The sequence below is a fragment of the Lineus longissimus genome, chromosome 2 (genome assembly GCF_910592395.1).
Source record: "Lineus longissimus chromosome 2, tnLinLong1.2, whole genome shotgun sequence".
Lineage (NCBI taxonomy): Eukaryota > Metazoa > Nemertea > Pilidiophora > Heteronemertea > Lineidae > Lineus > Lineus longissimus.
Window position 1 is genome coordinate 7,166,573 of NC_088309.1, and position 25,830 is coordinate 7,192,402.

The 25,830-nt window shown below is 40.5% G+C and overlaps 1 protein-coding gene across 7 annotated transcripts in view; it reads right to left on the reverse strand.

Annotated features, from left to right (window-relative positions):
* Positions 1-5,321: 5,321 nt before the first annotated feature.
* Positions 5,322-25,830, reverse strand: part of LOC135482455 (high affinity cAMP-specific and IBMX-insensitive 3',5'-cyclic phosphodiesterase 8B-like) — a 56,119-nt gene continuing 35,610 nt past the window's right edge. For 4 of the 7 annotated variants that reach the window (XM_064762457.1, XM_064762462.1, XM_064762463.1 and 1 more), the window contains exons 5-21: positions 25,627-25,684; positions 21,923-22,090; positions 21,373-21,513; positions 20,502-20,590; positions 20,148-20,239; positions 18,696-18,773; positions 16,813-16,892; positions 16,113-16,283; positions 14,238-14,273; positions 13,994-14,051; positions 13,365-13,497; positions 13,041-13,239; positions 12,522-12,652; positions 12,150-12,378; positions 11,827-12,012; positions 11,460-11,589; positions 5,322-11,290 (exon numbers count right to left, since the gene is read on the reverse strand). In XM_064762457.1, the coding sequence (XP_064618527.1) occupies positions 11,097-11,290; positions 11,460-11,589; positions 11,827-12,012; positions 12,150-12,378; positions 12,522-12,652; positions 13,041-13,239; positions 13,365-13,497; positions 13,994-14,051; positions 14,238-14,273; positions 16,113-16,283; positions 16,813-16,892; positions 18,696-18,773; positions 20,148-20,239; positions 20,502-20,590; positions 21,373-21,513; positions 21,923-22,090; positions 25,627-25,684 (2,173 nt within the window). In that variant the 3' untranslated portion in view covers positions 5,322-11,096. Of the gene's footprint in view, positions 11,291-11,459; positions 11,590-11,826; positions 12,013-12,149; positions 12,379-12,521; positions 12,653-13,040; positions 13,240-13,364; positions 13,498-13,993; positions 14,052-14,237; positions 14,274-15,214; positions 15,245-16,112; positions 16,284-16,812; positions 16,893-18,695; positions 18,774-20,147; positions 20,240-20,501; positions 20,591-21,372; positions 21,514-21,922; positions 22,091-25,626; positions 25,685-25,830 lie in introns of all 7 variants that reach the window. The other 3 variants (XM_064762459.1, XM_064762461.1, XM_064762460.1) reach the window with 3 other exon arrangements.

Sequence of the window (25,830 nt, forward strand, 5' to 3'; positions counted from 1 at the left end):
TCCTGAGATTGTAGGACTGGGTCCATTGAATGTAACAAAAATAATCGATGCCTATTTACAAATGAAATGAAGAGTGTGCATTTTGGTGCAACTCCATATAACTGTCGGGTGATTTCGCTCTGAACTTGTGACACTCTGATCGGTCTGAAATAAATCAATATCCCGCCCCTCTGGGAAAAATTTGCAGCCAGATTGCACCATTGCCTGTTACTGTCTGAGAGATGGCAATGTCAGGGGTTCATGACGGTGGTTAAACCTATTGCGAATGGGCAGCACAATTGGGTGTAGGATATTCCGAAACCATTGCACACTCCTGAATCTGCGGTGGGTTGGTACCCCACGCTATGTAAGGAGTAGGTTTCTGGGTAAGACTTGGTCCACGTGAATGGGTCGTGCCTTAAAAATGATGAGAAGTTGCGAATTGACGCCCTGTGAAGTGTCCTTCGACCAACTAGTGCTAATCCGGTCACTGTCTCCAGGTCACCATACCTCGGTCAATGAGCGGGCGAAGCACCCAATGGCTCCATCAGGAGTACATCGTCAACTTCAGCCCGTAGTCAAACCGGTACATGCACAAATATCTTAGTTGAGAGTGGGGGACATCAGTAAAGTGCTTCTCATCGGGGTAATACAGTACCACTGTATACAATGACCCCATTTTTTGTTGGATTCATTTCCACCGAGGAGTGGTCGATAATGAGAATTTCAGGCCAGTCTGATTATCACCAGTACAGAGGGCAATTATCTAATAGTTATGTGACTTTCCTTCAAACTGTATACTCTTTCATGTCAATTGTAAATTAGTGTTGCCTGGTAGTGTTCAGGGTCTTTTTGTCGAACAGGCACATCTGCATACCAGTAATTATGTGCAGACTTGGCACTTTCTTTGGAGCAGTACAGTTGTAAGATAAATCCTGTTTGTAATTTTATAAATTAGTTGCTCATTAAGGGCTTACGAAGGTTTTGATGCCTTGCTGGCATATCTGCATACCAGTAAATATGTGCAGATTCATTTCTTGCTTTGAAGCAATATTGTTGCTACACTCCTAAAGCGGTGGCAATGTTCAAGTCTTTTCTGCCTCGCGGGCAAATCTGCGTACCAGTATTTATGTGCAGATTTGGCTCTTCCTGAGATTGTAGGACTGGGTCCATTGAATGTAACAAAAATAATCGATGCCTATTTACAAATGAAATGAAGAGTGTGCATTTTGGTGCAACTCCATATAACTGTCGGGTGATTTCGCTCTGAACTTGTGACACTCTGATCGGTCTGAAATAAATCAATATCCCGCCCCTCTGGGAAAAATTTGCAGCCAGATTGCACCATTGCCTGTTACTGTCTGAGAGATGGCAATGTCAGGGGTTCATGACGGTGGTTAAACCTATTGCGAATGGGCAGCACAATTGGGTGTAGGATATTCCGAAACCATTGCACACTCCTGAATCTGCGGTGGGTTGGTACCCCACGCTATGTAAGGAGTAGGTTTCTGGGTAAGACTTGGTCCACGTGAATGGGTCGTGCCTTAAAAATGATGAGAAGTTGCGAATTGACGCCCTGTGAAGTGTCCTTCGACCAACTAGTGCTAATCCGGTCACTGTCTCCAGGTCACCATACCTCGGTCAATGAGCGGGCGAAGCACCCAATGGCTCCATCAGGAGTACATCGTCAACTTCAGCCCGTAGTCAAACCGGTACATGCACAAATATCTTAGTTGAGAGTGGGGGACATCAGTAAAGTGCTTCTCATCGGGGTAATACAGTACCACTGTATACAATGACCCCATTTTTTGTTGGATTCATTTCCACTGAGGAGTGGTCGATAATGAGAATTTCAGGCCAGTCTGATTATCACCAGTACAGAGGGCAATTATCTAATAGTTATGTGACTTTCCTTCAAACTGTATACTCTTTCATGTCAATTGTAAATTAGTGTTGCCTGGTAGTGTTCAGGGTCTTTTTGTCGAACAGGCACATCTGCATACCAGTAATTATGTGCAGACTTGGCACTTTCTTTGGAGCAGTACAGTTGTAAGATAAATCCTGTTTGTAATTTTATAAATTAGTTGCTCATTAAGGGCTTACGAAGGTTTTGATGCCTTGCTGGCATATCTGCATACCAGTAAATATGTGCAGATTCATTTCTTGCTTTGAAGCAATATTGTTGCTACACTCCTAAAGCGGTGGCAATGTTCAAGTCTTTTCTGCCTCGCGGGCAAATCTGCGTACCAGTATTTATGTGCAGATTTGGCTCTTCCTGAGATTGTAGGACTGGGTCCATTGAATGTAACAAAAATAATCGATGCCTATTTACAAATGAAATGAAGAGTGTGCATTTTGGTGCAACTCCATATAACTGTCGGGTGATTTCGCTCTGAACTTGTGACACTCTGATCGGTCTGAAATAAATCAATATCCCGCCCCTCTGGGAAAAATTTGCAGCCAGATTGCACCATTGCCTGTTACTGTCTGAGAGATGGCAATGTCAGGGGTTCATGACGGTGGTTAAACCTATTGCGAATGGGCAGCACAATTGGGTGTAGGATATTCCGAAACCATTGCACACTCCTGAATCTGCGGTGGGTTGGTACCCCACGCTATGTAAGGAGTAGGTTTCTGGGTAAAACTTGGTCCACGTGAATGGGTCGTGCCTTAAAAATGATGAGAAGTTGCGAATTGACGCCCTGTGAAGTGTCCTTCGACCAACTAGTGCTAATCCGGTCACTGTCTCCAGGTCACCATACCTCGGTCAATGAGCGGGCGAAGCACCCAATGGCTCCATCAGGAGTACATCGTCAACTTCAGCCCGTAGTCAAACCGGTACATGCACAAATATCTTAGTTGAGAGTGGGGGACATCAGTAAAGTGCTTCTCATCGGGGTAATACAGTACCACTGTATACAATGACCCCATTTTTTGTTGGATTCATTTCCACTGAGGAGTGGTCGATAATGAGAATTTCAGGCCAGTCTGATTATCACCAGTACAGAGGGCAATTATCTAATAGTTATGTGGCTTTCCTTCAAACTGTATACTCTTTCATGTCAATTGTAAATTAGTGTTGCCTGGTAGTGTTCAGGGTCTTTTTGTCGAACAGGCACATCTGCATACCAGTAATTATGTGCAGACTTGGCACTTTCTTTGGAGCAGTACAGTTGTAAGATAAATCCTGTTTGTAATTTTATAAATTAGTTGCTCATTAAGGGCTTACGAAGGTTTTGATGCCTTGCTGGCATATCTGCATACCAGTAAATATGTGCAGATTCATTTCTTGCTTTGAAGCAATATTGTTGCTACACTCCTAATGCGGTGGCAATGTTCAAGTCTTTTCTGCCTCGCGGGTAAATCTGCATACCAGTTATTATGTGCAGACTTGGCTCTTTCTTTGGAACAGTACAGTTGTAAGATAAATCCTGTTTGTAATTTTATGAATTAGTTGCTCATTAAGGGCTTACGAAGGTTTTGATCCCTTCAGTTGGTCTTTGTCTCGAGATTGTAATCATTTTGGGATTTAATAGTTCCTGTGATAAAATTTTACTGCTAGCAGGCCCATTTAGGCCTACAAACTGTCTTTATCTTGCACTGTTTGCAATTAGAAAAGCTGTACATTGTTAATTGTTTTTTTAATTATCGGAATAAAAATTGCAAGATTATGCAGCTGTCATTTTGTTTGCTTTAGTGTATGTGGCCTTGCATTGTTAGATTAGAGCTGTAGAAGAAACAAAATGAATCACAAAATCAGATGCACATAAGAATATGCTCCCTGTATTTTTCAGGTATCAGTGTCTTCTTCAAATTAAGTTGGGTATCAATATCAGATTAATCTGGTGGTCCCCTGAATGGGACAATGTCATTGCCTGTCCTGGTAACTAATGATTGTGATTTGTTTTGGGTCTGTCCCAGCCAAGAGCATTTACGAAGAGGTGATGATCGAGCCACGGACAATGTCACAACCTGTGATGATGGTCAAGCTACTTTGTATAAAAATCTTGTCAGGTTGGTGTCTACACCCAAAATCTTCGACCCCCTTGAAAGTTTACCAACCGAGAAGCCCCCTTATTCACCCAAGCCTTGCAGATCGAAGATCTGGCCAACATCTCTGCAAAGGAAGGCGGTGATGACCTCGTTTCCAATTTATCTAGTAACATCTATGTTGCAAACAGGTTAATAGGGACAATGTCACAACCTGTGACTAGTCCATGCTCTTGGTTATGATAATGTCGTTGGGGAAGTCCCCTCTACCACAGCAGAACATAAAATCTAGTAGACCCGTTGCTTGGAGTGCCAAATCAAAATAACATTCAACTTGCCCCATTTCGCTACAGAGTTCCAAATTACAGATTTTGGGAAAAGCCGGTCAAGAGGCACAAGCAATCAAAATCCAGCACCAGCTGATACTCTAACAAGAAGTTTTACCTTATTTTCTGAGGGGTAATCATCATCACAATCACCTTCAAAAATGAAATGTTGTCCATGAAAAGGAATGAAAATGGTAGATCTGTATTGGGGGTCATTCATAAGCCCAGTACATGCAAGATTAGCTGAAGCGCCTATTAAATCCCCACCCCGTATCTCATTTCATTGGCCTTAGAGGTCTATTAAATTTATGCAAAGGCAAAAGGCCTAAAGAGAATCTGAAGGCATGCTCAATTTCATTGGAAATTGACTCGGACGACAGTGGTGCTGCCTAGCGGTAGCAAGTAAAACTGAAAGTTTTGGGCGAAGATTTCAGTTCTATTTTCTGCCGCGAGACAGCACTACCGTCGCCTATGCGAATTCGAGGCTCTAAACATCAAAACAGGCACTAATGTGCCACGCTACGCACTGTACATCTTTGTAAGGGACATATTAGATAAAGGGCCTATTAAATCCACACCTTGCATCTTATTTCATTGACCCAGGGTTCTATTTAATTTATGCAAAGGCAAAAGGCCTAGAGTCTGAAGGCATGCTCAATGGAAATTGACTCGGACGACAGTGGTGCTGTCTACCGGTAGCAAGGAAAACTGAAAGTTTTGGGCGAAGATTTCAGTTCTATTTTCTGCCGCGAGACAGCACTACCGTCGCTTAGGCTAATTACAGGCTCAAAACATTCAAATAGGCACTTATGTGCCTCGCTACGCACTGTACATCTTTGTTAGGGACAAATTATATATACATATTATATAAACATATATTTACACACATACATGGAATAAATAGAACGATATTTTGTTCCAAATGCGGCAACCTGGAACAAGATCGCCACACCACGGAACAAGATTGTCTTATTCCCTTCGAATTAATTGAGCAAATAACAAGCATAAACCAAAATAAACTTCAGATAATAATACTCTCTATTTATTAAATATAAATAGACCTGTCATTATTACTTAGGACAGTTACTGATATCACATTTTACAAAGATATATGCAGACGATTCACAGAAAACGCACAAACTATCAAATTATGTACATTCTTTGGCTCTTTTACCAACATCAAATCTGGAGGACAATGTAACAAGTAGTCCATACAACAACAAGAGGAATCTCTCTTTTGATCAGCAAGACAAGTTCAAGGTGAAATAAATACAGACTTTCAAAGCAAGACTTCATCTTGATGGAGTGAGATCAAGAGGTCATACGCAAACGGAGATCTTGATGATTCAAGATGTCAGGCTTAGGAATTGACCTTATTCCTGCAAGGATACAATAATAGAGGATAACAATAACGGATACAAAGCCCAACTCCAAAACCCTTGATTTAAATGTGTTTACTCGTTCAGCTTCTAGTACATAATTCACGACATACGTCATACAAGAACCTCCAACTGTGCTGCTCATCCAGCAAGGGATAAAGTGAGGCAGTGAGAACCAGTCGACTAAGTGACAATTCGGGCAAAAATGAGTTAAGTGTATGTAACACCTCCGACACTGAACACTTTATTCTGACAGGGACTCGTTGATGTAGCTTCATCAGTTTACTCAGAGTCGGCTGCACTCCACTTTCCTTTATGATGAAAAATCATAAGTTGAGTACCCAGCACCGACCCATTTTTCTCAAAACTTGAATGTCACTTAGTAGACTCTGACACCACCTAAGATGACCCCTTTCCCTCGACCTTTATACCCCAGGGGTTTAACAAGGTAAACATCTTGACATGCATGACAATGCCCACACGCAGTTGGAGACCGATGTGAAAAATATTCCGATTTTTCATTCGCCAGGTTGCAGAGATCGTCATCTTGACATGCATGACAATGCCCACACGCAGTTGGAGACCGATGTGAAAAATATTCCGATTTTTCATTCGCCAGGTTGCAGAGATCGTGCTCAAATTCCCACTCAAAAACTTCTCCGTGCCATTTCTATCCTGAAATGCGGGCACCAGACATCATGTCATGTTTGACACTCTAACAGACAGAGGCATACAATCTATTAAATGCTCTATACTTGCTCAGGAGCCAGGCCAACAATAATAATTCGTAGTTTAACAGTACTGGCGATGTATTCGAAGTAAAGAGACTGGCGTTTGGTGCTATTCAAGTAGGCATATTACAAATGTTCATAGCCCAAACTACTCGCTTCAGAGGCACAATCTGGTCTATTGTTTGACTAATGATAGTAAACTCATTTTCGTAACTATGTCATGAAAGAGGTAATATCAACTTGAACATTTGTTGGAGCAATCCCCGGTCAAGTAAACACTGTTTTTGTTAACCCCAAAAAACATGTAGGATCGAAAAATATGTACACTATTCTAAAGAACCTGGCACTGAGTCCCTAACACAAACTCGTAACAATGTTCAACTATGATATAAAGTTGGCGCATAACAATCAACAGACAAACTTAATCACCCTAAGATTGGGTAAATACAAATTAGTTGTTGCTCATAAACATTTTTAGATGTTGAGGCAAAACAAAATTACATAATTGTCCTGAAGATCCACGATACCTCTTGCAGTGGGGATATAGACCGTCGCTTGATTGCAGAAAGTTTTCAAAATGTTCATGAACCACATCTCAAACATTTCGGGCCGAATTTACAAAGGGTGTTTAGCTTAAAACAGCGTTTAATGTCTGAATAGACAGAGTCAGGGCCTTGAAGGGTTTCTTCATGAAAACCGCATTAGGCCCTGAAACTGATTATGTAGAATTTACACGCGTCTAACTCTTAAACACCCTTCGTAAATTCGGCCCTTCATGTATATACTTTCGAGTTGAAGAGTAACCAAAATTAACCCCAATATACATGCCTTTTCCACCAAGGCTTACACTGCCACATGATTTTATTTCATAGTTCAAATGAATTCCTCAAGAGATTTCGTGTCTCCCTTATATGTTTGTAATATGTGACCCATCACACCAAAATGGGTAGTAAATTGCATATGGGGCATACAGAGTTAAAGTATTTTAAATCATATTTTTGCCAAACTGGAAGAAAACTTGAATATGTTTTCTAATGAGGCTTATTATCTTAAAATCTGAAAGCAGATGAAAATGGATATCATTTTACATTGTCAGTGACCTCTCAAAACTCGGTCTACAGACTTACTTCCCAATTTTATGTGATGGGTCATATATAATCTTACAACGAGCTCAACAGTACCAACAACTAGGAGGGACAAGGTCAAATAACGACCATTAAAAAGGTTTACATCACATCAAATAGAGCAGTACATGTATGTACAGATGAACAGACAACCTTTCTTACATCTACTAAGACACCAACACGTAACATGAGCAACAGCCCCGCAAAGGAACTGTGCAAGGACTTCAAGGAAGTACTCCACTGCCCAAAATTGTAGTCAAAGATTTTCAAACCATGACAAAATTTAATTTAGGGTAAATTCTTTCATTTCATTCGACTTTACATTGTGTTGCAAGTCCTACCTTCACTCCATAATTACCATCCTCTAGATTCATGATTTTCTGTCTGTCATCTTGGAGAATCTCAGATGAACGTCTCAAAGAGGTCTTCAGAAATTGTTATTATATTTAGGAAAGGGAACTAAAGTTCAGCACAGAGCACCTAAATGTACTATAAACAAGACACATGTACACCAATATTTACACAAGCATTAATTCAACTGTGCAGTACTACTCAAAAAACGTCAGTCAAACTATTAAGCAATGACATTACATGTAAAGTTTTTTGGCAGAAAAATTGAAAAGATAATAATTTAAGACTGTGTTGATTCCTGAAATGCCAAAAATAGATGGGTAATTATAATTTCTTAAAACATGCTATATACAATAAAAGTATAAACTCAGGCTGGGATATGTATGTGACTCATCTCATCAAAATAGGTAGCAAGTCGCATTTCGGATATATGGAGTAATCCACATGTAGATAGGTTTTAAGCTTGATTTTAAACATTGGGTATTTGACTTTTGAGTAGCCATCCATAGATATTGACATGTTTGGAGAAAACAGTTTTTACCAGCACTGTTTACAGCTGAACTGGGGATGTTGAGCTGTTCCAGGGGTGAAAATAATATTGAAATAATTTTTTTCAAAACTGAATAGCAGAATGCTTTAAGCATGGGTTTACGGGGCTTATCATGGATCAAAACTGACGTAATTTTATACTGTCAGCGACTGCTCAATACTCGGCCTGGCGGTTTACTACCCGATTTGATGTAACGGGTCACAATGACATGGCTCAGACTGAATCTTACAGAATAACAGGTAGATGACGCACAGACAAATTCTGAATAAAGAACCAGGGACAATCTCCAAAATTTCTTTTTTCTAGCCCACAATGTTGCCAATCAGATTGTGTCAGTTCTCAACTAAGGGACGAAAAGGGGGGCCCAACTTTCATATAAAAATGTCCATATAAGCAATTCCAATAAGTATATTTTCAAGTGGCAATCTTAGCTGTTATCTTCTTTCCAACTGAATCTCACACCCTTCTTGTCCCTTTAAAGGAGATACATGTGGCAATCTGGGCAGTTATCTTCTTTCCAACTAAATCCCACACCCTTCTTTTCCCTTTAAAAGACGAAAATGACTACTCCCCCTTTTACCATGATTAAGAACAAGTACAAATCCCAAGAGCACATGATCCCAATTACCGGTAACTTCTCTTAAAGCTCGGCATCATCACAGTAACTAATCAGACTATACACACTAAATACTGCCTAGCAGTTGGTCGTAAACACTATGGCCACCCGAGAGTCAAAACATCATATAAATGATGGGTCCGCACCAAATATTAGCGCCACCAAGAAAAACATTCTCCAACTACGACGTCATACAAAAGTTGAAAGAGTACATTTGTCAAAACATGGTAACGTCATGTCAAAACGTGGTAACGTTACGTCAAAACGTGGTATCTTCACATTACTATGATGCACAAACTACATTTGGATATCAGAAAAACAGTAAATTTAGTATTAAATAATCCTACTGTACAAAGTCAATATGCCTGTGATTATCAGAGGCAAGCATGTCATTCCTAATGCCGTTGTTCCTTTTTCTGGCATTGCAGTTTGACAAACAATGCTTGACATTAAGATCTGATGCACGTAAAGTGTATTTGCTGCTTAATTTGTAAAGGGCATTATCATCTTTGTCTTATTGAGCAACTCATATGCATCGGTGTTTTAGCATCACAATACCAACAGAGAATTAGTGCCGTGATCGCACACAGTCATGTCAAAGTGACCTAGATTCTGCCAAGAAAAGCTTTTTTGGGTTCGGTGACTACCTCGTCATTGCTACATTACAATTTTTCTTTCAAGTTAAGTCATATGTGTTAGGTTAGGCACTGTTTCTATTTAATAAATGTTCAAAGAGCACGCAGCCCGCCCCCACTTGTCAGTTAAATTCTCCTGAGGAGATGAGTTTATAGGACTTTCCCGGTGAGTTCATCTGTCGTGGGATCTGGTCTAGACTGTTCCAGAGCTGCCACCCTATATGCCTTTGCATCAAAGCACAAACTCTTTAACCTCGGTGTGGAGAGAAGCGTTCAACTAGGCGTCAGTCCCAAAGTTGTTTCAAATGAGTTTTTAAATGCCTGTCTTTGAAACCGACTGAATGCGGAGTTCCATGTTAGCAAAAAGGTCTTTATCAATTAATGATGTAGGACATCCCGGTCATGATAGTCACGCTCAAAAATAGCAACATCCGGCAACAATTTATACATACATGTAATTTTATCTTCCAGATCAAAGTTTATAGCATTTTGTAGCCAGCTACCTGAACTACACTGTAAGTAGTAGCACAACACAGCAACCTACATCAAATACATTTCACCTGAAGTTGTAGAAAAGTCTGTACAAACATAGTCAACAAGTTTTTGATTACTGTACACGTACACAAATTCCACAAAATGGTAAAATGAACAATGTCGATGCTAGATTCGTCTTCAAGAGTTCGTAAGACCCCTGTTAATCCTAATTATAAGCCACACTGTACATCCTAGATTCGGCTAAGAAGTTTAAAACAGCTTTTAAGTTTGGCACAATGCACAATCCACATTACTATGCACATCCAAATTTTACACTTATTGGATCCACGTTGATCCTGCGACCATATCCTAGATTTGGGTACTTACAGGACCCGTCTTTCTATTCACTGACGTACATCCCAGTTCTATAGACTTTGACTGGTAACAATTTGATTCATGTTGTCAAACATCCAACATCCTTATCTTAGATGCAGATGTATCTTGGTCTCTTACGCTCCTGTTCACCTCGGATCCGGCTTTGTTATTCATATCATTGAGACATATTATCTGAATGCCTCCAATTTATGCATTAGTTAAGGATCTTGAGGGCAGACACTCATGGCCAATATGACAGCACAATTTCCAATCCATCCATCTCCCGGCAAACTAAGAACACTTTTTCCAATTCTGTCCTGTATGGCAAAACTCATAACTGGCCGGGTAAATGGCACTTTTTCCAACTCGATCAACCTGCAGCCAAGCCAACAGAATGGTCGAATCAACAGCTCTTTTCTATTTCTGTCCGGCTTATTAGCAAAGTCAACAGCCTCGTCCAATTCTGCACACTCTGGTTGCAAAATGGACAGCACTTTCGCCTTGTTTTCGAGATGGACACATATGTTCTCTGAAATTAGTCTTTACCCTTTAGAACCACTGCACGCCTAGGCTTCAGCTTCATTCGATTCTGTAACGTTCTCGTCCTCTTCCGTTAACGTCTGCTCCTGAGTGGCTTCGTCTTCATCCTTCTCCTCTTCATGTTCCTTCTCCTTCTCCTTTGCCTGGAGCTCATCTTGCTGTTTCCAGTAGACGTAGTTGGTCTGTAGGCAGGTCATCAGTTCGGGGCAATCAGAAAACTCTGAAAAACAGGAAGGAAATGTAAACCTTCAGGCAGTACATCAGATCTGACACATCAGAAAAGTCAAATGCAGAGGAATGTAAGAGCAAGCAACTTTTGCCACAACAGTCTGTGAAGAGTCAGGAACATTGTCAAATTTATTTAATAATACTTAAGCTAAAGAACCAACCATCCCAAGCGTTGAACATATCTGTGAGGAAGTAATCTATGAAGCTAATCTGTGACTTGGGGATGCTGCACGTTTTACGATCGAACACTGGCATCATTATGGGTAGACCTCGCGATCGTTCATCGTCAGTCTGAAAATGGTGTGCAATTAAAATTAGTTTGGATCATTATCATCATCAGATAAGTAAGGTGATCATGTGGCAACCAGAGTAACCAGTCACCCAGCAGCTTTGTCAGTTGAGAGCGCACAGATATTTCCATTGGCCCTCACCAAAGTTGATTACTTCGCACAAATCATTTTCTGGTTTTGACCCAAGTAAAATGCACACTCTTCCAGTTTACAGTAAGTGCACATTACATGAACCTACCTGGTTAAAGTATTCCTCCGATATTCTCCGTGCCCACTCCTGACACATTTCTAATGGCCGAGTTGGATTGGAGATGTCTGCACACTTTATCAACATCCGCCGTATAAGTCCCCTATTTTCAGGTGTTGAGAGGCCGTTGTTTGGAGATGGACTTTCAGTTAAGGGGTCGCCAGCGGCACCGCTTTGCTAAAAATTTATATAAATATTAAAATAAATAACAGTTGCGTTTGTATTGGCTATCATGGAAGACCATTACAAGTCACTTTCAGGAACCCAAAAATAACTTAATCCTTAATGTGGCCACAGCAGTAAACTTAACTTACCACTGAAGCTGAATCGTCTGTGTCCTTGCAGTACACCTTGACGATGTTGTTGACAAATTTGGACAGGTGTTCGAAGTGCTTCTGCATCTCGGTGGCTAGCACCATATCGATGATGGTTTGGCGGATCGCACGATAATCATCTCTGTCCAAGTTTTTGAAGATGTTGACACGGTCATCCTTCCCTGTCAGCTGGAACGCCAGCGCCGCATGGTGACTCTCTAACACAGCCCTGCACAAGAGAAAACAAGTTGTAGAGATTAACAGCAAAGCAGTTATTTACTATATCATCTGTATTATCAACTTTAAATCAGTACTGCCTTACAAATCGGCCAAGTTTATGAAAAGTTAACGATTCATGATCGATCTACTTACAAGTCATTGTAAAGCACAGCAAGATCTGAGCCAGAGTTGACTAAGAAAGCATTTGTCTTGCCCGGATGGTCAACGTCATGGATTATGGCCGCGATTAATGATGCAACTTCATCAAGTTCGTCAAAAATACCCTGCAAAGATGAAGGAATCGTGACAAATTTTTGTCTCATCTATACATAGAAAGAGGTACAGCATGGTCATGTAGTTAAGGCTTCGGTTGATGGCATTTGGGAGTATTCATCACTTAGTCAGAGATTGCCAGTTAAAGTGCTTTTCATATCATCCTGGCCAAAGGTACTTAGTTGAACCAGATCACATATACCAAAGGATAGGCCTAGTGGTGTTGCACAACACTTTATTATCCTTAGGGTAGGCCGAACCAATGCTCTTTCATGGTCCTTGGACTGGACCTCTCCTTGTCCAAAGACAGAGTCACTTCCCAATAACCCCAAGTGCTGCCCAACCATGGCGGCACACAACAAATGTGTCAGGAGTGCTGAATGCTGCCCGTTATCTCACCTTGACCTTGTCCCGCTCGAGGAAGTAAGCAGTTGCTTGGAGTACATCGGCTGCATGGGTGGAGTTATGGTAGGGGTTACTTGAATGGTAGTTTGCCTCGATCACCTGAAGCCAATTCCTGAGTGTAGTCTCGTTCACTTGGAGAAACTCACCAACACCAAAGCGATTGAAGATTTTCAACCCTAGGTACACCAATGGTCTGGAAAATGAAATCAATTTCTTAATATATGAGAGTAGAATAAAGCAAGCGGCATCCAACCACTTCATGGCTGAATTTTACAGGAATTACACCAAATGCAGGCTTACTCTCAATAAAATAATTACCTATTTTGTGAGAGTCTTTCCAGTTCGACTATGTCAAAAGCCCAGTTTTGTTCCAACTCGAGAACTGTCTGAATATCTTCCGGGATCTGTTGTAGACAATTGATGCCTGTCGGGCTAGACGGAATGTGGTGGTCTGCAATTAGAAACAGTCAAACATACAATACAACACCTTCAAATTGCCCATGCTCAACACTGACGAAGCTAATCGGATTGAGTGAACACTTTGACATATTTGCGAGTTCAAATGGAACATTACAAACTTTTGTACCGGTACTAGGTTTTAAGTTATCATAGGCCGACAGATGCCAAACACAAGGGGCCCTCACGCTATATCTGACCGCTCCAGTCTCCCCTAGTATCAACCAGTGCCCCAAGGGTTACAATCAAAAATAAACCCCATCAGAGAATATTTAACTGGTCTCCTTCTTCTTCTTCTGCGTTTGGAATTTTTGAGATGCACGCTAGACAGCCAGTCCGTTTTCAGTATAAACCAAGTCGGCTGTCCTAGATTTCGATGGTTCAATATCAAAGAAAGCCATCTGATCTATTTACCTCAAGTTTCTCTTTCCAACTTGAGCCAGAATTCTCACATTTGACCGTGAGAAAATGGTGTTTAAAGTTCCACTTACGGTGTTTCTGAGATCCACTAAATGTTTCGGTGTTGGAAAGTCGTCTTTTTATTCCCTGCTGCAAAAGTAACACATTCATAGATAATCATAATGATGACAAAGAGACCCACTTCAAATACCCACTTATGACATGACAATGAACTTATTTAAGAGGTTTTGAAATTAACCTTATTCAGAAGAGCAGTAGCTTAGAGCAGCCAGTGACGGTATCAAGCCAACTTTGGTTGAACTGATGTCTTTATACCTCGCTAATCCTGATCATGTCATCGCTGTGTCCTCGCTGGAGGTGTCAATCACATGCACAGGCAACAACAAGCACATCCGTAGATGAGACAAGAGTAACATGAAGGTGACGGCGTGGAGAGTGACAACAAAAAAGGTACATCAAGTGTGCAGCCAAAAATGAAAAGAAAATAACAACATGCAATTAGAAAATAGATGTGGATGAGGAGTGATTATGATTATGCGTGATCCCCATGATCGCCCTGGAGAATCAATTCCTCAGTTTTCCAAGAATCAGGCAGCACTTTTAACTTTCCGAGGAAGAAATTTGTAACAACCAGTGTTTTCAGGAAGGCTCTTTTATCCAGTTATCACATATCATCATGTTCCCATCTAGACACAACACCCACCATCTTCATGGGACACCCCCAACAGCAAAACAAGACCATGGAATGGAATATTCCAGATGCACTATATTCAGCAAGAGAAACTACCAGACAGGAACACGATAATTGATGAAATATCTAGAAACACTATATTTAGTTTACAAACAACTCCCTCGTGTCTTTGTGAGGTGACAATTTAATAATAAAAAGAAACCTTTCAAACCCATGAACAGCACGTTTCAAATGACATGTTTTTAGCACCTAAAAATAGATGCCAGTATAGTTTTAAGTTTGTTTGGTTGACACTTATGGCTGTCATTGATAAAGGTGGAAAAGAGCCCAAAATGATGATGCTATGATTACCAAAGTGGTCCTCCAGTATGTAGTTTGCTTGGCACACCAGTGATGTTCTGGTGTTGGTTTTACTCCAAACAGGGGTATGTCAGATACCCAAAGGACTTTTGGGGTGTGAATGGTGCCTCGGTCATTGGGCTGACATCGGTATCCAAGCAATATAATATCAATTATAATGTCAACTATACGTCAAGTGAAGCCAGCAGTTCAAGGGTTTTTGGGAATTTTACACATTTTGGCATTCAAAGCCGCAACTAACCATTTCAGTATTTTGTACTGTCTTTATGCACTGCAACAAGATTGCAAAATAAATAAAGCTACAACTACATTTTGTATACTCCTTTTCACAAAAAATGGGCATATGGTATGGAAAAGTTGGCATTAATTCGCTTCAATGGCTCACTCTTGGTTATGCTTTGTCCGATTTTGGCAAATAAAGTTTGTTTAGATACTTCAGACTTGATATGAGTGCCATATTCTCGTGAAATAGACTATCGACACTCTTCAATCAACAGAATCATCAGTGCGACTTATAGACTTTCCTTTCGCCGATAAAAGTCATATTGTGAAGCAGCAGAATTTGACCCTGAGAGTTAATATGTGCAAACTAAGCAAAGAAGAATTGTCAACGCCGATGCTTTTCTCTTATCAATAATTATTGAAAGGGATGAATAAGAAATTATGTTAACAAGCACAACAAAAAATTGTAATTAACTTTATAATGCAAGAAAACTGGGATCAAGCAGTCAAGAATGGTACATAACAGTAAGCTAAAGGAACTATACAAAGGTGATGTATACGAAGAAAACTTCATAGAGGGAAAAACAAAATCATGCAAGTTCAAAATCCAAGGTGTGATAATTGAAATAATCATTTGTGCCCATCCCCACCAATTAAAAGTTCTTCCAAAGGTCTGAAAACACAATTTACTTATGGAAACGCATTACAGTACACATTCATTTTGGAGGATTCTGGACATTTGTAACACAAAAAACTATGTTATTCTGTATTAGAAATACCAACCATTTCTTGAGTTGTGTACACCACGCAGTTTCACAAAATTTGTAAACATGTCTTTATCATGCCACTGGTTGGATTCTGGTTTGCAATTATAGAAAAAAAACCTTTCATTTTCTTGTTTTATGCGTGATACATACCGACATGAGGCCTCCAACCAAATCGGTTGTCATCTGGTCCTCCTCTTTGACTTGCTGAGTATATATTGGTGAGTAAAGTTCGGTCGACCGGAGTATTTCTAAGACTTTATCCAATGCCTGGGCGACAGTATATGGGCTGTTTTCTTGGGCTGCGTTGATAATATTGATGACCTGAAGAAAGAGAAACAGTCAAGTAACGACAAGCAGAGTGTGTCGGCCACGAGCCTTTCGATGAAACCTCTGTCGAATGCCTTGGTAAACAACAAATGCGATATCTTCTAGACATGCATTGTTTATTTCTACGGTATATAAAAATAACCTGAAGAAAACAACAAATTTGTTTGACCTTGCGATAACACGATACATGTTTTGTGATATTAACACGTTTGAGGTTTGGTGATAGCAGCGGAAGGGGGTTGTTAGAATGTCTCACTGGGTTCTTCAATTAACACGTCCCTGAAATGAAATAAATCTGCTCTGCCAGATAGAGCAGATTTCTCTAGAAAAGGCAGTTTGTACACTATATTCAACCAGCTGGCAGCTAACCAACCCGCTGCATCAGAAAGAGTTTACCACAGTGGGCATTGAACCTTCGACCTTCCGTTAAGGAGGTGGACGCCTTAACCACTAAGCCATCGAGAACGGTGTGTGCGATTTCTTAGCTATCTTGCGATAGAGCAACATGTGTATGATTGCTTACCTTAGTTATTGGGGCTTCAATTGTCATTGAATGTATTCTGGCCATGGATTCTCTTCGATGAGGTAGAGGATGAACACCACCTACAAATGAAGCACAATCATTAAACTTCTATCAATCACACTATACTATGGTTTTTCGAAGCCCAAACAAACACAGTCATCAGTTGTAAGAATCCAGGACCGAGTTGTCCATCGGTGTTTGAGATGAATCCCAGCGTTTAGCTCAACAAAGCATTACATTCTTCATTTAATTTCATTTACACTACCAGCGTTAGGACATAGCACCAACACAACTGCCTGATAACAACAGTTGAGCGACTGCTCGACTGCGGTGTTTTTTTGGCTGTTAAAAAGCACTGCATTGAGCAACAGAGATCCAAGCACACAGTCACCTGTCTATTGATCATGGTGGCACCTTCAAGTCAAAATTATCCAAAGAGACCTCCAAGGTAGAACTGATGGGCACTTTTGTCAATAACCAAGCCCAAAACTCCCACAAGTGTATTTTGGCTGATGTCTCAAACCGGAAGTTTTACACCAAAACACACCAGTTAGATAGACAGCTTGATAAAGATGCAAGATAAGATCACTGTCTACAAGTTGATGCAAGATTAGGTCACTATTTACAAGTTACTGCATCCCGAAGTGATCTTAAAAGAATCAAATCTAACTGACATAAGACAACACATGCACTATTTTTACCATGATTGGAACAGGTTGGGTGCACCTGCACACCACATACCAGCCATATCTGAATGTGGTCGTCAATGGATCTAGAAGTTATAAGACGTGCTTAATTCCCATTATGACCAGCCCCATGCCAGATTCTCTATAAGAGGTATGATCCCCAGGGCAGGTAATCACCATGACAAACTTTAACTCGGGGCAATGGCATGTCTCTTAGCCAAGAGGCATACATTTGCCAACTTCCCTACAATATTGTGATCCAGAGCCATTCCTAGAAATTGAGACACTGTTTTTATCAAATACCAAAACTTTTGCTCCTCATCATTTCTGTGATTCGCAAATCATTGTTAAGTTTGGAGGATTACGAATTACAATTTCCCATCTGCTCTTCCAATCCAAAAATATTCTTTCACAATAATCGCAAATCTATGTTATGAAATCTGTGAAATAAAACGCCTGCAAAAATTTAGCCATTTTCGGGATCCAGGTTCAGAAAACTTGGCTTTAGAATGAGGTGGCATCCCAAAACTGGTAGAGACAACACTAACAATAAAGATCAAATGACTAAATGAAACATAAGAAAATACAACAAAGTGAAAAAAACCTTTTGCATATTGAGAGATAGAAGCAAGTACACAAAGAAAATGCAGCTGTAAATGCTCGTGCATTAGCAGGCAGTTGGTGTAAGAGACGGTCCCAGGATTCAGTCAGTGCAAAAAGACAAAAGGGTTTCCTCAATACAATTCCACTTTTCATTTGGTTTGTCAACAAATGTCCGACACCTAAAACCATTATGTTGATCACCGAGATGGGTGTGTGGGGAAAGCAAGAATCACGGAGGATGGACCTGCTACTCTCGATTTTTTTCAGCAACATCAGGGGGAGTTCCTGGCCGGGGTACTGCCCCCCTCCCCGCCCCGATGTTGCTGAAAAAAATCTCTTTCATGCAAATCTATGACGAAAAAAATTCTCCCCTGGCAAAGTGACTATGCCTCCCCGACCAAAATCCTAGATAAAACGCTGCTATCCTACAGCATCAACATTTTTTAGATTGGCAAACTCCCCTACCCACCCAATGTTGAGGAACTAAATCACAAGGAGGCTCACAATGTTTTTTTGATAGAAGCCGTACAAGCATTCCACGTGCATGGAAGCGACACTACGAAGCAAATTTATCAATAAATAATAATTACTGACCATCACTGGACAAGGAGCGAACATCATACGAACCCTTTCGAAGGGACTTAAAATCATCTCGACGCAATCCAAAAGGGTCTGTAATCGGCATTTTAAAACAGGAATATCATGTTAAAAACATAACCAGAAATAAGAAGGTACCCTTTCCTATCGAGAAATAGCATCAAGTTACGACATGATTTTGATACTTAATTCTATTTGTACAGAACTTCATGTAAACTGACAAGTCGTCATCTTCTTCATAACACTCTCTCTTGGGCGCTCCCCATATTATGTCGTGAGAGAAGATGACATCATGTCTCAGTCTCCAAACCACAAGATATATGATGACTGCTAACACCACTCTACTTCTGAAATCACTTAGTTTTTATATAAAGGGAGACTATAATAGGCAGAAACAAGCTGGGCCATGTGAGGTTTCACCAAGTAGCTGATATGTGTCTACTACTATCTCACACACATCTTGACCCCATCCCAAGACCGTGACATTGGGCTCCAGCAATACCCATCCAAGTCAACTGGAGAACACCAATTGGATCCCTTGATTCCTGCCATTTCCTATAGTGCCCCTTTAAAATCAACTATGTACAGACTGTAAAATAAATTGGAAGCTCTACTGCTTTTTAATTCACCAATAAAAGGTCCAGAATTCAACAAATAACGGTGATTTTTTATCATATAGCAAGATGGACCTTGTATTTGTGAATGGAGGAGTACAATCACTAAGGTGTCAAGTAGAAGAAATTGGAGTAAAAGTGTAGTTCAAGATATCACAACACTGTCATGCGGCCTCCACCTGCTATCCTAACTCGTGCATAAAATAGCCATTTTGTTTAATGGTAAAACAGCGAATTTCTGATAAGCTTTCGAATTTTAGGTGACGTTTTGATATTCGTCCTTGGATTTGGAAAAGCTCTCAAATTCCATGAAGTCTGATTTCGAACGGAGTTTCTCTTATTCTTTTACTGCTTATCAATGACAGTGTTTCCAAGCACAGTACTCTTGTAGGCCAACAGGAGGCAGACCTGATCAATTTCTGTCTGAACTCCTCATTCTATGTACATGTCTTGTTGCAAAATGTCTTCATTGCAGAATGCTGTGACAGTAATATCAATCTAAAACAGGATTAGATATACTGATTGACAGCCTGCCTCACAACAGGCTCTGGTTGAGTGAGATCACAATTTCGAAAACTTTGGGTTTCAAAACAGCTGATGGACTGCCTCAGATAGAACAGAGTTCAATTCGAGGTTGAGAACACCACCAATAGGTCTAGGACTTGTTAACAATCTTACAGAGATAAAACTTTTGATAGCACATGTATATCAATGGCCAGACCCACTCTGATTTCCCAACCGTAAAAAGAGTATTTATAAGTCAATTTGTACGCCCGATGTCTAATAAAAAGCCAACGATCTGGGATGGACACAGCAAGAATACTTAACGCCTCACCATTGGCTATTTGGTTGAGATCTGCATCCTTCAGGCGTTCTAACTGCATGTCGAGTCTCGCAGATTTGAGGGCTACGTGATGATGGACTCGCCTGTAACAAGACAGAGAAATCAACATGGTATATTACCAGTATAAAACATGTTAGCTCTAACAGAGTCGTGAAGTCTTATCATGAAAATTTTAATGGGACTAACAGAAAGAGCCGACTTCTTAACCCTTATAGTGTCAGCCACGCTTAACACAATCCTACCTCAGGCCAAATGTCAAACACGTGTTGGGTTCTCGCACCTTTTACGTGAAGGTAATAGCACATTACTTGTGGTCTTATAGAGAACACAGATAATGCCACCTACCCAGCAGGTCCAGTTATTGGTATAATCCTTGAGTGCTGCTGTATACTTTCACCATTTTTCCGTCTCATATAGTATACGCCTTCCCATCTCTGAAACATGGGAAACCTTTACCATTAAAAATGAGCCCAACAACAAGACAGCATGATAAAGAAACCTAACTTAACCTGACAACTAAATCGTTGCCCGAGCGACGCATTCAATAACAATAGGAATCTTTCCCGAGGGTCCTACCCACCATGCCTACCCACAGACCCTACCTAGGATACATTGGTCCTCGTTGGCATGGCGACAAAGACGATGCGGAGGATAGGAGAATAATCAGCGAAATATAGCTTGGGTAATACTTTGCTTGAACCACAGGGAGAAGCCATCATTCATGAGCATTTAGGGAAAGACTGCTGTATTTTTAAGTAGTCCTAAGTCAAGGCATATCCAGAGGGGTGCTCCACCCTGCCATCCCAAGGGGCTGCAATTGTCCCTTTCTCCCCAAAAATGCGCCCTGGCCTCCTTATAACCCTGCATCTTTCTTTTGATTCTTAGTTACTATTTGATGTGACCCAGAGTCAAGGGTTAAAAAGCATTTTTAGACACCATTAGCTTATTACAAAGGTCGGGTGCTTCCTAAGACTGCACCTAACTCAGAAGTCATCCCCTAATATGCCTCTGAGGAATTTGAATCAGGAGAGGTTGGGTCCCATTTGCATGCTCATACCAGCCAGGCTCTCCACGTTCATACCAGCCAGACTCTGTACCCACTCATTACGACCATGGTGCCGATTCACAGTCCGCTAAGGAGTATTAAGTTCCCATGCATTGACTTTGATAAAATCGAGGCACGCAAATCAACACACTAATTGGACATGACGTGTACCTTTCCCTTCTTTAGCTGAGACTGTATCGTTTCTTGCATGTCGTCGCTATTTTTGTCGCTCTTTGGCAGCTCTCGCAGGTTCTTCCCTATCAGCTCCTCAGATGTGTACCCTGTCATCCGTTCATATGAATGATTCACATACTGCAAAACAGACAAGGCAGACGTCAAGCAAAACATGAGGCTGATGTAGACACGTTGCTTGCCGACCTCGGGCAAGTCACTTTTTCCTGGCCTTTAAATGTGATGTGAAATCACAATATCTTGTGCCTTGGCCATATGTCGGGGTTAAGAATATGAGAAGCTTGTATGGAGTACTCAGACCTATAAAACACGAGATCCAATTAACACATTTAGAAGAGCTCTTCCAAGGCCTGCAATACTCTTGTGTCTGCAGTCACAGGTGACATTTTGCCGGGATATTGCCGCAAATGATACATTTACTATTTTTCTCTCAATACGCCATTACCAGCATCAAAACTTTGAAAGGAAACCCCTACAAAGCCAGCAGCTGTTTACACTGGATCCCAAGACAAGGCTTAACCATACTCACTTCTATTTCATGATCGCTATTCGTGATTTCAACTCCTTCGAATATATTTTCAAGTGCTGTGAAAAGGGCCTCACTCGCCCTCATCTTTTGACGTGCACGCACTTCGCAGTGCTCGAGGCTAATCAGCTCATTGAGACATGAACCTACATTTGAGTTCTCGACATATCTCTGAAATATACAAAGTGGAAACAATGAGAAAAGGGCAGATCGTCTGCGTCCAGTTGTCAAGGGACAGGCGGAGGGAGAGCAAGGTGTTAGGGAAACAAGCTATAGCTGTGCTCTACAGATGATCCTGAACCAAGAAGGAAGGGGCATGGTATCTCCTGGGGGGAGGGGGGGGTGGACAGGGGGCACAAGTCTCCTCCTTAGTTACAGGGTATTAAGGGGATAATTTTGGCAAAAACTCAATTTATCCTCTCTAATCAGGACACCTCTCCATTAAGGACAGTATCTGTCAGTCTTGTGGATGTCCTTAATAGGCTGTACTGTATCAGTCCTGGCCTGATGACATATTCAGATTCTGGTTCTGTCTCCATCTAATTTGAACGTGACTATCTAGATTATTCTTCCTGTTTATGATGATAAGACATGCTACATGCAGTTGAAGGAAGTGCAAACAATCACAACGGTGGATGACGAATTCAGCCTATCACCACAGCTGTACAGCAGCCCTGTTCATGAAATATGGATAAGTTGTGGAATCGATGAATATAAAAGAGGTATCTGCTGCAAATGGGTAAACAATTAACCCTTTAAAGGCAGTATACATGAACAAATGCAGCTAGTTTGAGAAAAATAATATGCAAAAATACATGACTGGAAATTTGAAGCGGCTGGTGCCATCAGAATTTATTGCTGATTGAGAGTAGAACAACATAGCAACAGATGGTGCCATCAGTCTGGAGAGGCCCAAGTTAACTCTGGAGAAGTGATACATGTATATACACAAGGATACTGAATGAAATGATCCACGGAACATAAACTTCAATTCATGAATGGTTGAAACAGCATGCGAAAAGTGTCAAAATAGCTAGGAAAATTTGGCAGAGTTTCATATCAGATTGTTTCTTCTAGGATCATACATTTTCCTATTTTGGCACACCGAGTGTTTGTATGAATACTAAAGACTTTGAAAGCATAAATTCTGTTCAACTTCTGTGATTTGTGCGTAATTGGAGTGCCGCTTTCTTGTGAAAGAGACTATAACTATTCATGACCTACTAATTATATACATAACTGTTTCCGATTTAATAAACAATCATATTATCTCAAATTAAACGCCAGGCTTATCTGTATCACAAATAGCAGGCCAACACAATTATGAAATGGGTATGGGTGTTCTTATGCAGCTATCTAAAATATGACCAAAAAATATATGCATAGAAAAACAATGAATACATTTCTCAGCTGTTAACTCAACAAACGAGCTAATAAGTCAGGATGCTAAGTCAGAAATCATAGAATTTGGCAATAACTGCTGTTGCTTGATAGTACAGCCTGACCTAGATTTATACGATCCAAAATGTACCGTAGACATTTCATTTAGTCAGAAAAGGCTTTAGTCACAGCGAATATAAGTAATGCGTGGTTCAATTCTGGCATTTTGACACTTTGTTTAACCTGATGTGCGTTCGGTGGGAAATCATCAAATTTCTTGAGAAATGCACTATACACCAATACAGTGCATTTATCATTCTGGATTGGAATTGGTAACCTGGTCTACCAAGAAACGGGATAGGATAGTTTCCCAAAAGCATGTCAGAAATGCTCCCGCTTGAAACATTTTCACTGTTGAGCCAAGCCTGTACATTTCACATGAACCCATACCCTGTTGTACAGGCTGGAATAGTGATGTTAGGATGAATTGGAAAAGTACATCTCGCAATGATAGGGATCTTGCCAATACAAAACAAATGGTCTGCAGGTATCTCAGGCAAGGTTACTGATTCTTGTATCCCACTATACACTAAACATTCACTCTGCAAGCTCAACACATTTCCAACTTAACACATTTCCTAACACAACACGAGTTAAAGATGGGGAAACTGGCAACATTGGAAATGCAAAACCAATGCATAAATCATACCAGAAATGCATCAGTTTTATCAAGAATTACGACAAGACTATAGTCTTTATCAGTTCTTGGTTTTATGGAACAAAAGTATTCCCAAGACAAAGCCACCAGTGATGTGGTTTTTAATAGCATACCTCGTTAATGGCCTTCTCGTTTGTTAAAAAATTTGAAACTTGAACTTAAAATATTTGAAATTGTGTCAATATATGTACTGAATATGAATTTCAGCAATGCCAGTGTAAACTGATAGATGACTATTATCAATGCAAAATTTCAGCAAATTTGCGTTATAGAAACTGCACTGCAGCAAGTTTATTCTTTTTTATCCGCACCACAAGAAAAAACACGAATGATGTATGCCTTTAACATGTTTAAGTTGGTGAATTTATTAACTCTCTGAGCAGAAGTGCATCAGCAATTCAGTAGGATGGAATGTTTGAAATTGAAAAATCAGGAAGAAAAACTTTAAGGATATGCAGAAGCAACACGAGCCAGCCGATAAACTCCATGGAGAGCTAATTCTTTTCGGCAAATTGATGTCCGTGCTCTTTCATTATTTACTTAGTAACTCTTCATCCAGCCAAGATGATTGGATAAAATAAAAGTATTTGTCCCAGGTAATGGCACGTCTGACGGCATCGCCAAACAAGCCCCTAATCAGCCCAACGAAATAAACAGCCAGAAAATAATCGACTCTCCCTTTTCGCTGGCCCAATCTAGCGATTTTGTCACAAGACAAGGCAAAGACCATGATCCATCACACGTTGTGCTGTCGCATATTAGGCAGCAATTACCGCTGACCAATTGATGCACGGCGGCCAGGAAGACGAGGTGGCTAGCGCTAATGAACCAAGTGTCTGGTTTAATGCGCTGGGACCACATAGACTTGGCAAGAGCATGCACACATAATCAAGGAACGACTCCAATCTTAGGTGAATAAAAATAAAATGTCTGTAAAGATTTGGCAGCATACAGTAGCTAAAAATATCATTATCCTCTTCAGAATATTAAATTGTAGCTCAAACTTTTTAATCATCTCTTCAAAGAAGAACCTTGGGCAGACATATCCTGAGGAAACCTTTGGCATTTTGGCTTGTGTTTGAAATCCTCGTTGGTCAGCCTCAGACTATATTTTCATTCCAATTTGAAATGACAGTGCAAACCCACAGCAACAGCCTTGTCAGAAGATGTAAGCATGTACAACACTTTGTTGATCGAGCAAAGTCTCGTAACATCTAATTTGTGATAAGCATCCGATTTCAAAGAGGCAAATTAGTAAGCTTATGTTTCAAATGTTACAAAGAGGTTAAGGAAGTATGTTTTCGCAATTGAAAAAATATCTTTCTCTAGAGATAAGGATCTGGGCAATGGCGACCAATCTGATCAGAGGATAAGCGTTGGTACCTTTTTCAATCAACTTCCATGGACTAACAGCAACCCCCTGGCCAAGAGCGTGAAATAGAATCGGCCCGAAAAAAGTGAACTCTCCAAACCTATTGATATGACCATCCACTGAAAAGGTTTCAATCGGCACTTTCTGCCAGCACCATTTTTGTTGTAGCTGATTTTATGTTGGGGATAATAATACCTTTTTAAAATTCTTTCAAAATGACCTCAGTCCTGTACTCACCCTGTTGAATCCTGCATTAATAAGAGGTAGGATGGAGGGTTCTTCTTTGTCTGAGGAACTGAAATCAAAGAAAAGTTACGTTTGCTTAAGATGCATGTTCTTGGAGGGAATACATGTTTCTTTTGGTTTCAGGACGGATTAACCTTATACCTTGAGATATCTTAAAGCATCTTCCATACTATCCATCTCTTTTCTCATGAAGGA